At 37.0% G+C, this 13,008-nt stretch overlaps 2 protein-coding genes across 14 annotated transcripts in view; one reads left to right on the top strand and one right to left on the bottom strand.

Moving 5' to 3' along the window:
* Positions 1-13,008, bottom strand: part of TPD52L1 (TPD52 like 1) — a 107,286-nt gene that overhangs the window by 2,471 nt on the left and 91,807 nt on the right. Inside the window, exons 4-7 of one of the 7 annotated variants that reach the window (XM_032158294.2) lie at positions 12,580-12,681; positions 8,937-8,951; positions 7,229-7,267; positions 3,805-3,865 (exon numbers count right to left, since the gene is read on the bottom strand). In XM_032158294.2, coding sequence (XP_032014185.1) covers positions 3,805-3,865; positions 7,229-7,267; positions 8,937-8,951; positions 12,580-12,681 — 217 coding nt within the window. Of the gene's footprint in view, positions 1-3,804; positions 3,866-7,224; positions 7,268-8,936; positions 8,952-12,579; positions 12,682-13,008 lie in introns of those variants that run through there. The other 6 variants (XM_032158304.2, XM_032158338.2, XM_032158346.2 and 3 more) reach the window with 6 other exon arrangements.
* Positions 1-13,008, top strand: part of HDDC2 (HD domain containing 2) — a 77,353-nt gene that overhangs the window by 34,487 nt on the left and 29,858 nt on the right. For 5 of the 7 annotated variants that reach the window (XR_004248841.2, XR_004248839.2, XR_009212482.1 and 2 more), the window contains exon 6: positions 12,790-12,890. Coding sequence is in view for 2 of the 7 variants with exons in the window: in XM_032158252.2 (XP_032014143.1) it covers positions 12,790-12,890 (101 nt within the window). In the remaining 5 variants the exon portion in view is untranslated. Of the gene's footprint in view, positions 1-900; positions 1,020-12,789; positions 12,894-13,008 lie in introns of those variants that run through there. The other 2 variants (XR_009212484.1, XR_009212485.1) reach the window with 2 other exon arrangements.

Genomic DNA, 13,008 nt, shown 5'->3' with positions numbered 1-13,008 from the left:
TTTTCTTTCTCTTTTTCTTCTTTTTCTTTTTCTCTCTTTTCTTTCTCTCTTTCTTTCTCTCTTCTTTCTTTCTCTTTCTTTTTCTTTCTTTCTTCTTTTTCTTCCTTTCTTCCTTTCTTCTTTCTTTCTTTTTTTGAGATGGAGTCTTGCTCTGTGGCCCAGGCTGGAGTGCAGTGGTGTAATCTCGGCTTACTGCAACCTCTGCCTCCTGGGTTCAAGCAATTCTCTCTGTCTCATCCTCCCTAGTAGCTGATATTAAAGGCACCCACCACTATGCCCAGCTAATTTTTGTATTTTTAGTACAGATGGGGGTTTCACCATGTTGGCCAGGCTGGTCTCGAACTCCTGACCTCTGGTGATCTGCCCGCCTTGGCCTCCCAAAATGCTGGGATTACCAGCGTGAGCTGCCAGGCCTGGCCAAGGCTGTGTTTCAGTAAGACTTAATGTATGGACACTGAAATGTGAATTTATGTAATTTAATTTTCAAATGTCACAAAATATTATTTTTATTTTGATTTCTTTCAACCATTAAAAAATGTAAAGCCATCTCAGCTTATGTACCATTGAAAAGAAAATGGTCAGCTTAGTTTGTGGACCTCTGACAGAGCATTGATTCTTCCTTCCCTCTGTTATCTTAACACTGGGAACAGGTCGGGGGAAGGGATGGTTTCCATTGTGTGATTTTTCACTATGCTTATTTCTTCCCTGAGAGAAACAAATAAGATTAATTCAATGTAATCTACTCTATTAATAGTTCCATCTCCTCTTTTTTCTTCCATTCACATTCTCTTTTGCAATAAAAGTTAACACAATATTGAATTCAGTGAATACAAATTACTGACGTTTTCTTCTGTGCTTTGTTTTATTATTCTCTCCTGTTTCTTGATTTCCTCAAAACAGACTAGTAAAATAAAGAAGGAAGGAATGGCTTCGTAAGAAATCAATTTGGCAAAGAAGGGATGGAATCAAAGATATTCCTAACCATGTAGGTTTAATGACTGCCTACTGCAATACCTTAGGTAAGGACCTCCTTAAGCAAAGATGTGAATGATAAAATTCTCCTAGACCCTTCTCTACATAATTGTTTTCCATCCAAGTATTTGTCACTTTGTCCCCCAAATTATAATCGTTCTTTGCATAGAATTTCATTTGAATCACTGAGTTGGGCTTCCTAATCTCCCATAATACAAAAAGAAACAAAACATGTAATGCAACTTGCCCCCCCCCCTCCCTTTTTTTTTTTTTTAAGGTTTTGGTCCAGGCCATGTAATGTATTTATCAAAAAGTAGGTGCACTAAAAATATGGTCTGCTTGACATGGATGCAAAATGGTTGGAAGAGATGTAGTTACTCATGACTCATTGGGAGATGGTAGAAGATACCAAAAGTGGTTTCACAGGAGTTCGTTCTGCATTTGCTTGTTTGTTTTGGATGAAATAGGAAGCATGCTCAGTGACTATACAGGTGACATCAGCTGAAGTGTCAAGTAATACATTGTAAGGGCATAGGCAGAACTAAATTTTATAGGATTGGAAAAGTGTTTCATGGAAAAACAAGCTACAGAATTTAGTATAAAGAAAGACCCATGGATTTGGTACAAGTGTCACATGGTACATGACAGATTGTGTGAGAAGATGGCAGGAGTGGACCTTTATCGCAGAACCTTATTTTCTCACAGAACATAAATATGACTATGATTCCTTATCAGCAGTGTTTTCAAAAATCAAATTGAAAGCAGGGCATGTGAATGGAAATGCAGCACATAGACCTGCAAGAAATTCCACTCATCTTTACCGACTCATGAGTCATTCCCTCAGCAGAAAACAGTCTAAGGATCCTTAATTAAAGAACAACATAGATATTTGGGAGAAGATTTAGAACACAAAAGTAAACTGCAGAGAATAAGCTATATAAAAAAGGGTTATACATATCTATTATTTAGTCTAACGGGAAAAAAAGGACCGAGAAATTTGTAATTATTGAGGAAGTGGGAGGTTTGACACAAAGCATAATTATCAGCTATTCTGCATTGCCTGGGTGGACAGAAAAAGAGGAATTAGGCTTTGGCCATGAGATAGGAAGTGTGTGGCATGTGAGTCTTGTTAAACCACGAACAGTCATACAAGCATAGAATCACTTTCAGGAGGTCTTCACAAAGGCTAGTATTTAGTGGGCTGGGTTAGTTATGTGCTTGTCTGAAGGAGACGGCAGGCTATACCTTCTATCCAAATGAGGTGAGAAAAGTGAGAAGCTGAGCATGTGGATCAAACACTTAAATCTTATGTGAGCCATGAGCTTACCAGAGTTTCCTAAAAGCAAATGATAATAGGTTGTTCTTTATTCTTCTTTTGCTTCTTCATATCTCCTTTTTCTAAAGAAAACCTAAAAAGTACAACTTCTCCTTTGTCAGAACTTGTCTAACAAGCAATGGAACCCATCCTCACTGGGTCATCTAAGGCTGAAAACCAAATGTTTAGAAACTGACTCCTAGGATTTTTGAGCCTTTCATTTTGATCTTCTAGCAAGAAAATCAAATGTTCACAACATTGGATGCTCCTCCCTTTAAAAAAATTTTCCTACCCATGGGGCTGTTTAACGGCTCCCATTGGTTCCCGTACGCTCAGTGAGCGATGATGTTGGCATGCAGAGCAGTGAAACTGCACAACTGGAAACTTCCGGTGAATGAAACTGATGAAGGCATGATACATGCTGAGTAATAATTTCATTCCTGGGCCTTAAACACCTAATTATGGGTCTAATAAAGTAGAAGTAGACTATGTGAAAGACCCTGCCCTAAGAAAAAGACTCTCCAGGTCAAAATCCACAAGAGCACCTGGAACCGCGAGCAAGGAATAACTTACAACTTCACATATACCTATCAGGCAGCACACGTGAGAGCAGCGTGAAGACACAGGATTCAGAGGCAGCTGAATAATCAGCATGGGATATGAAGGTTTTTGATCTGGTTAAAGATCACGTGTATTCTTAATTTTCCCAGTTATGGTAAAATACAGAAATGGATTGTATACAAAATAGAGATAATGATAGCAAGATGTAATTAAGTCATTAAGTGATACCTTTAAAAATAATCTTAGTAGTTTTAATGATTTTTCTTGTTTTAAAAGTTCAATTTTAAGACTAGACTGATTTCATTTTACTCTTTTTATTCAAACTTACCTATGCTCGAACAATAATTCCAGTGAATTTTTAAAACACTCTGTAATAGGCATATTTTCAATTTATACCCAGGGATGAAATGCATTATTGTGTTATTATAAAATGCATTTTGTGACTCAGTTTAATTTTCCCTCTATGATAGCCATACTGTGCTGTGCTCAGTACCTGAATTTATAAACAAGTCTAGGTAGCTGATGGGTAGTGGATACATAGTCCCCAGTTTGTTTTTGCTGGTCCGTGTCCAAACCAGAGCAGCTCTGAGCTGTTATTGAACTTTCACTCACACTCTAAATTCAGAATTCGTATAGCCTTTATCCTATCCACAGTCGTCTCTCACATATCTACTTTTGGAAGGATAGCATTAAGAGATTAAGTGGTAAACACATACCCCAATTCACTTTAATGAACAATTCACCCCTGAATGGTTTATGGTTTATACAAACAACTCTAAGGATACAGTACCACTATTCAATAGTGGTTTTATTCATAGATTTATATGTGAAGAAAAAGGTCTGACTTGCTGCAAGCCTGGCTTCTTGGCCCTGCCTCGACTTTAAACTAATCACAGCAACGGCTAAGCTGTCCTGAGTCAATGGACCCACTCACACAGAATTCACTTCATCTGTACCTTGAGGCTTGTGACAGTTGTCTCAACCCTCTCCTCAAATGATTTGAAAGTAGGAGAATTCCTAAAATAACAAAAAGAGAGAGGTCAGCTCCAAAGGCCTAGCTGTCTTAGCAACCATGCTGTTTGGTTTTCTGCTCATATTTATAAACACGGCCTCTGCCACAGAGCTACCTGTCAGCTTGCCACCTACACCAACCACGTTTTAAAATGTATGTCACTTCTGTTAGGTTAGGTTCAGAAACCATAACCTGACATGGAATTTTTCTAGGTAAAATGATCAGATACTCAACTATACAGTAAATAATATGGTATTTGGCAATGACACAACTGAAATAATTCCATGGTACACTGTAAATCATTTCCAATGAGCCAGTGGAGCAATGGGTAGCTTAAGTTTTCATTTAGCATTTATTGTTTCTATCACAACACTCCTCTTCCCGACTCAGGTTTTTTAGTAAGCAATGGAAAATCCATATGAAGAATGTCATGTTTGAGTTTTGCCACTTGGCATTTTTTAAAGTCATTTATTTCAGCAAATGTGAGACAATTCAGAAATAGTGCAAGGAAAAAAAAGTTCATATATTTTTTCTTTTCCATGCCTTAAAAAAATAATCATTTTGACAACTTACATGAAGTGGTGTTTTGGAAAGTTAATGCTTTCATTATTTTAAGATGAAACATACCCATTACCTACCAATGTCCAGTCAAATGGTGTTATTAGCACGTGTTATTTTTCCTCCCAAATAGGATATACCTACTTGTTCTCTTACCAGACAGAACCTTTGCAGCCTAATGGCTTTTTTTTTCTTTTTTTTGATAGAGAGTCTTGCTCTGTAGCCCAGGCTGGAATACAGTGATGTGATCTTGACTCACTGCAACCTCAGCCTCCCAGGTTCAAGCAATTCTCCTGCCCCAGCCTCCTGAGTAGCTGGGACTACAGGTGCCCACCACCACATCCAGCTATTATTTTGAATTTTTAGTAGAGATGGGGTTTCACCGTGTTGGCCAGGCTGGTCTCGCACTCTGACCTCAGGTGGTCCACCTGCCTTGGCCTCCAAAAGTGCTGGGATTACAGGCGTGAGCCACCGTGCCTGGCCTCTAATGGCATTTTATTAGTGACTCATTCATTGTATTAAATAATCTATACATAATTTTGTTGCTTTAAGCATTAAAAACTTCATTTGGTGCTTTCTGGTTTTCTATATTGGATTTGGCCCCATGATATTATAATTTAATGACATCACTACCATTAAAAATACCACCAACTCCTACTAAAGAAACAGGAACTGAACTAAGTGTATTGTAAATCTTGTATCCATGTCAGCTTTCAGCAGCAACAACTGCCATCATTTTCAGATCAAATAATTCAACTAAATGTTGAATTAATAAGGCACTTGTTATTCTCGCGAGTGAAGAAAAAAAAAGTAAAATAAGAGGAATGGCCTAGAAAAACTTTATAAAGGAGAACAGCTATAGAACATAGGTTTCATTGTATGGTGCGGAATGAAGTATCACTTTTATACTACTAAAAGGTAATGAACATAGATGTTTATGAGACAATTTGGGGATTGTCTCCTGAGTCTTTGGTGCTCCACATGGTCAGAAATGTACCTGCATTCAGGCTGCACAGATTAACAATGGTGAGTTCAGAGGGCCCTGACATAGCATCACATTTTGTGTATGACTCAAACACGAGTCAAATTCCTACAAGTGATCCTCCATAATCCTGTTACATGATGAAATATTAGTAAAATTATACTTGCATGACTCAAAAAGTATATAGTTATTGGCACTTCATTTCCATTGCAGGTTTTATTTGGCCAAGCCTGCACATATGACTGCCTGTCATCCATCAGTTACACAGGCCCACAGTGAGGAAATGGTTCATGGGTATATGTTAGACAAGCAAAATAATTTTTTTTCAAGTTAGTTTCAGGCAAGCTCATGCAGACTACATTTGACCCATAAGCCACTACTAGATGAATTCCTGGTTCACAGGGGAAAACTATGTTAATTTTTGCTAGCCTTCTTCTGACACCCAGATTTAAAATTTGACAAGTAAAGGGGAACAGAGCCTTAGGTTCCACTACCCAACTGGGGTATTCTTATACTAGGGAGAGCAAGCCATTCAAAGATGAACTAAGCAATCTTGAATGTGTACTCTCTGTTTACCACCAAATACAGAGAACTAAATACTGTGGTTAAATTTCCAAATCAACCAATTAACCACATAACCCCAGTGTAGAAGAGCCTTCCTTCATAAAATATAATAGAACAGACATTCACCTAATTAAATTATACTAGAATACATGCTGGAGAACAGGGAGAAACTCTTTAATCAGATTTAATCAGATGTACAACTTTAATCAGATTTAATCAGATGTACAAACTTTTAGCACTGCAAATGACCCTAGGAAGAATTTGGCTTCGTGACAGTTAAAAAACAGAGAAAAAGATTATTTATATACATATAAAGAATTTGGCTTCAGCTGTCTCAAACTATTGAAAGTAATTGAACTCCTTCTATAATGCATTCAAACCACGATATTAAAATAAAGCAGGTAGAAGAGGCATAGCTCTGACTGAAGTGGGGGAATATCCCAAAGGCTTCATCTCCAGACAGCCTTAGGGCTCAGTGGGTAGAGGGGCACCTTTGACAAGCAGCTAATCTGGTTCTAGCCTCTTACTTTAAATATGATGAAGCTGATACCATTGAGGTGATTTTCCCAAGAGTGCAAAGTTAATCCTTGGCAGAGCTGGGCTAGAGCCTGCATTTTCTAATTTTCAATTTAACACTCATTCCTGTCTTGCTATTAGTTTAATTTTATCTGATTGCATCACTATGCCATGCAAACTTGAAGTTAGGAATGTCTTTCTCATCAGTTTTTATCTGGTCAGTAATTATACTGACATTTTATTATTTAACAAACATCACATCTTAATATCTACCTTAAAAATCCTAATGATATCCTTTCTAGAACTTTAGCCTTCTTAGTCTTCAATCCTTTCATTTAAACTTGCCCCCAGGCTGGCATTTAATTCTGCTGAAATAAGAAACCCAAGTTTACGTTTGCAAGATTGCTTGGCATGTTCAGACACTGTGCTAAATGCTTTATGTAGGTTCCTTTGTTTATGCCTCACAAACACCATAGGAAGTAGGTCTTATTTCTTGCAATATATGGATAAAAGAATTGAGGTTGTCACTTGTCTTGAGTCACACAGGAAAGGCTAGATTTAAGCCAGGATGTCTAGTCAAAAGCCCAAGCTACGCAATTCTTCTACAGAATTGTCAGCCTTTTCTTCCGAAGACCATCAGCAATTTCCTTTCACATAAAGCAGGGGAACCCCATAAGTAAATATAAATAAAGTAACACCTTAAACACATTTCATATTAATATTACATAAAATATGTTACACACATTACCTCATAGCAGGCATACTTATGGAATGGCGAATGGAGTAGCTTCAGAGCAAAAGCAGATTAAAAGGGAAAAAAGAAAAAAGAAGAGAGCACACATAAGTACATGAAAAACTCCCTATTCGTAGTTCTAAAACAGCAATTCCAAATATCTGAAATATTCCCTGCCCATCCAACCAAGATGATATTTGTTTTCGTTGGGTATAATGGGCATAGTCAGCTTTCAAGGGTATAAATGAAAAGTAGATGGTGGATCCATGGTTGCATATTATTTTACTTTCTGCAGCCTCCTTTTGCCAGGAAATCTGAGAATGTCTGGTTTCTCCCAGGTGAGCCCAGTAGCCCATGGGCATCTTCTCCAGGCCCAACCTAGGTCTCTACTCCCTTCTGCTCAGGAAGACAGTAAGGAGCAAAAGAAGGTCCCCAGGAAATAGAGCCAGGCAGGTAGAAGCTAATCATTCCACGGTAGAGAAACTGGCCAGAGGAAAGCAAGAAGTTAACATAAGACTTTCAAGGAAGTACATGCCAGGCAAACAGTTCTCATAGGCCATAGGGACTTCTGCATCCATTCTGGTTTGATTGTCAAGATGACTGATTTGTACTAGATGATTGTCAAGAACATCTGGTACAAATACAAACATTCCTGAGAATTTTAAGAGATTTAGACTTCTCATCCTATTAATCCTAGTAGCTGATTCATCTTCCCTCTGGTTGATTGCCTGTTACTTTCTATTGAGTTCCACTCAGAAATCAGGCTGGGCAAGGGGAGGAGCACAATGGGTCCATTTTCCTGGCCTAGTGCTGGCTCCCACCTCACACTTTCAACAGCGTCCCTGCTTTCTCTTCTCTCAAGGAGCTAATAGTTCAGGGACCAAATCTGTCACCCTTCCCTGATAATATCCACTGAGGGCATTAGTATGGGTAGCACTTTGCTAGAACACAGAAAGGACAAAGAAATTCATGGGATACTTACGGTCTTACCCTAGACACTCGATTTAGAAACTATTAGGCAGATATTTCCTCAGAAATTACACTTCAAAAGCATCACTAAAAGAGCCTCATCTGCATTACCAATTGGTGTATCTCTGTAAATATAGACCGCTTTCTTAGGAAAAAAATGTAAAAAGTAAAAGTATATAATAAGATTCCAGCTAAAAGAAGGCTTAATTCGGGGGCTTGGGATTAACAATCGTAAACTTCTTAACACACGTGCTTTTCCAGTACTTCCCTTCAACTTCAGAAGGCACAGAAAGTTGAAGGTGAAACATCAACACAAATGATGGGTACAAGAAATTCAGAGAAACATGACAATCTAGAGAAAATCTGTTTTTGTTTCTCAACTTTACTTTCTAGAAGTTTTAGAAAACATATAACTTTCAACCTCCACTTTGTTTTTTTTTTCTTCTTCTTTTCAATTCTAAGAACCTCTGTCAACACCGGAAGAAATGGTGCAGAGAAAGAGACTCCTGAGAGATTGCTCAGCAAGCGAAATGGTGTAAATGATTCAGAAATGAGATAGAGATGTACTTCAATAAGTTCAAATGTATTAAGTGCCCTATAAACTATCTTCCTGGTCACAGACACTCTCTGGAAAATAGACTGTAGTTCTGTTGGTTCAGGCACAGTGTGAATGAAAGAAACAGGGAGCCCTGGAAAGCAACGGGGCAGCAAGGGAGTGTGGGCAAAGCCCCACACGCAGCCCCATGGCGCTTACCCGATGGAGTGAGACCTGCAGCCGGGAAGCACAGGAGAGAAGAGCAGGAGCAGAGTTAGCAAACAGGAGGCAGAGAAACACTGCACTGCCCTTGGTGGTCCCCTTTCAAGGGCCCCAGAGCACAGACAGGGTAGCTTCATTTACCACTCTTGATTACACTGACTTTTTAATGTCTCTGACAAATCATTTTACCAACTCAGGTTTTGCTTCTAACTGTTATTCCTATAAGTATATAACAATGATTGGACTATCATAAAATGACATGCCTTCTCCAAACATTTTGTCCCCACTGGATCACAGTTTGAACAAATTAACTGAGAAGTTCCCAGAAGATGCCAATATTATTAGAAAAATGATTCCAACCACTTGGATTTCCTCAGAGTACTTTCCTAAGTGTGACCTCATTTTAACTTCACAGGAAATATTTTGGTTAAGTGGGTATTAACAATGTTATTTTATGGATGGAGAAAGAGAGTGGGCAATTCCATGACAATCAGGTTAAAATGAGAATCTTACTTAGCTCAGAAAAATATAACTTATTTTTACAAAACATACCAATTACATCTTAACATAAAGCTTTTTTTTTTCAGCTATTAAAAGGCCCAAATTCTAGGTTTTACAAAATACGTAAATATTACTTTGGAGTTATTTTAAAGAAAAACTGAGAAGTATTGTTTTTCTTCCAAGGTATCTGAATTTTGCTGGTAATGTTTTTGAATACATTCAGAAATTTGTTACCAGAATGCACAAAAATGTTATAGCATAACTAATAAAAATGTAGACTAACATGACACTTTTAACCAAAAAGAAGTTTAAAATAAAAGGTCTGTGACCAAATTTTAACATATTCCCCATATTTACAAATTGGCACATTAGTTTTTGAACAAACAATCAAAGCTTACTAATTTTTCTCATTTAAGGGCTTTTATTAAATTAAGCTTAAACACTTTTAAAATGACTTTTATTTATATTACTTGTTTGGGCATAATTTAAAAGTAAAAATCTTTGTAAAACTTGTTGCTTTCACAGAGAGCTATTCTCATTTATATACAAATGTTAGATATAGTTTGAGAGAAATACACACATAAAATATTATATAAATAAAGCTCTGAAATTTTCAAACTCTTCAAAATATTTCAGGATTGTATTTGATTATCTAGCAACATAGACTATATTTTCCAATATTTTTAGCCACAGTTTATAATGAAAATGTTGTATCCTCTACATGGGGCAATAAAAAATGGAAAGTTTGGAAGTCCTGGAAAATAGGCCATCCACTATACTAGACAAAGCCACATTGAAACAGGAGGAAAGGCAGTCAATACGACCTTGACATTGTACCAAATTAGTGTTTGAATATGAATGTCAACATATTGCACATGTGAAACACAGTCTTCTTTCTTCACTATTGGGAAAAACAATGAGCAGGGCCCTTATGAAATACAGTGGGCTCCTGTTAACGTACTCTCCTCAATTTCTACCATGTGGGGCCACCTTGTAACTGAGCTGGTCACTTAAAGATAAAAAACTGCTATTTTTTGAGTGCATAATACACGTCAGGCTTTCTTCTGCTACTTTTATAATAGTCCAATGACATTGTTATTCTTATGTCCATTTTATTAGTCAGAACCCCAGGTACAGGTCAGCTAAGTTATGTCTGTCTTCCTCATAAACTGACCCCCTGAAGCCAAATTATCCGGAAGCTTGTTATAAATGCAGATTCCTAGACTCCACCCCAGACTTACTGAGCACAACCTCTGAAAGGTGCAACCTAAGAATATGTATTTTAAACAAGCTTCAGAGGTGTTTGTAAGGTCTCCTAAAGATGTAGAAGCACTATTCTAGTTAGCAGTGTCATGCTGGAGTTTCCAGGGTTCAAGTGAAAGATTTCAACACAGTATGAAGAGAACCAATTTTATAAACATGGGAAAGTATGTTTTCTTGGGTATAACAGGTTATAGAGTGTTTCCTATTTTAAAGGATTATTTAATTAGTTTAGATAAATGTTATAATGCCATTAAAATTACTACAAATTTTATTTGTAATAAAATTAAGGGTAATTAATAATCCAGAAGGGTTACCTGTTTATCACATCTGCTTCTGAAGAATTTTAATTACTTTTTATTATTGTGGCATTAGTAAAAATGAAGATAAAACAATGTACTTAGATTTATGCATATGTCCTTGTGAATGCCTAGTTGTTAAAATAGTGAATGAATATTGTGGACAGTCCAGCAATTTTTGAAGTAAATAAAATTTAATAATATAATTTATAAAGATATATCTATAAGTGTAAAGATAGAAAGATATTTGATTCTCAGTGTCAAAGCTTTTCCTTCTTTTTTTTTTTTTTTTTTTTGAGACAGAGTCTCACTCTGTCGCCTAGGCTGGAGTGCAGTGGCATGATCTGGGCTCACTGCAACCTCCGCCTCCTGGGTTCAAGTGATTCTCCTGCCTCAGCCTCCCCAGCAGCTGGGACTACAGGCACACACAACCATGCCTGGCTAATTTTTGTATATACATATTTTTTTTTAATGGAGACAGGGTTCCACCACGTTGGCCAGGCTGGTCTCAAACTCCTGACCTCAAGGGATCCACCTGCCTCAGCCTCCCAAAATGATGGGATTACAGGCATGAGCCACTGTGCCCAGCCCAAAGCTTTTTGTTTTTAATAAAAAAGTCATAGTTTAAGAATCCAGTAAAATAAATACACACAGATTTTTTTTAAAAGAAGAAATTTAAAATGTGCTTGAAAAGTTTTTAAAGAATATAGGGAAAAATGAAACTGATTTCTAAAGAAAAATCCTCCAAGGCATATTAGCCAAATGCAAAATAAACTATGACCGGTATTTAAATAAGCAAAAACTAAAAGAGTAATAATTCTATATAAGATAAATTCCTTGTACATAATATGAAAAACTATTGCCAATACTACATTTTTTTTTTTCTGGTGCCTCCAGTGAGAACTTTTGGTTCTCAAGTCAAAATCAACCTTGATGGTCACCCTTATTTTATGTAACAGTGAAAGACTGAAAATAATGAAAATGTGCAAGGGTACTTATTTAAAAGCATTGCTATAGCTATGCACTGGGAGATAAATTCATTAAAAATGAAGGTGCAATCAATATTTAACATACTCACGAAATATTTCTAAAATGAAGAAAGAAAACTACCAGAAGTGTATATGTATGTTATCTTTATGGAATAAAAGGATAAATATGTATATATTTAACAAGGAAAAAATATACTAGATGGATGTATACAAATATATAACTTAGAATAGTTTATCGGAGCGCATCCACTAAATGCATATTTTAATCTATTGTTTATATTACAGCTAGAAAGATTTTACACGTGCTGCATTCTTTTGAAATCTGCCTCACTACCCTGTATCTTCTATTTTTACCAGGTCAGGTCCTAGTAGAAACAGCAACTCTGGGACCAGGCCACCTAAGCCTGACCTTCAGGCAGAAAACGTTCCAATGTGAAAATTTATCTTAGTCATCAATAATATCAGCCATATAACATTTTTATCCATTAAAATAAAAAAAAACATACTGAGATGAGCAGCTAATAGCTAGTGTTCCCTTCAATCGGAAAGCCAAGGGCTTAGCACCATTCCCATAGTATTTTCCCACAGTACCTCATGTCTCCGAACTTCTTGCTGATGGCCGTTCCAACGTTGCTGAAAGCTGCAGTTGCCTTCTGCCCTGCGTGACTCAGGGTTTCATGTGTTTTCTTGTAGCTAGAAATAAAACAGAACAACACGGTTTTTATATCATGATCTCCCATAAACAATTCATCTTCCTTCTCACTCCTTACTTTGAAAATGTCCTTTCCTCAACCGATTTAGGAAGAAGATCCACAAAACCAACTGTTTCCATTCATTGTCTGGGGATGATGGGTTGGCTGCTGTTCATCAGAAGGAAAGTCAGACCATTAAATCTGAATTTAGTAAGTATATACAGATACAAATGCAAATACAGATCTGAATGTGCAGATCTTTCATGACAAATAATGGAACTGCTCAGTGAGCAGAATGTTGTTCTTGAAGTGTATTAGTTCTAAAACA

This window comes from Hylobates moloch, unplaced genomic scaffold, assembly GCF_009828535.3.
Source record: "Hylobates moloch isolate HMO894 unplaced genomic scaffold, HMol_V3 SCAFFOLD_2, whole genome shotgun sequence".
Taxonomy (NCBI): domain Eukaryota; kingdom Metazoa; phylum Chordata; class Mammalia; order Primates; family Hylobatidae; genus Hylobates; species Hylobates moloch.
Note: the sequence above shows the minus strand (reverse complement) of the source record. Positions and strands in the feature narration are given on the sequence as shown.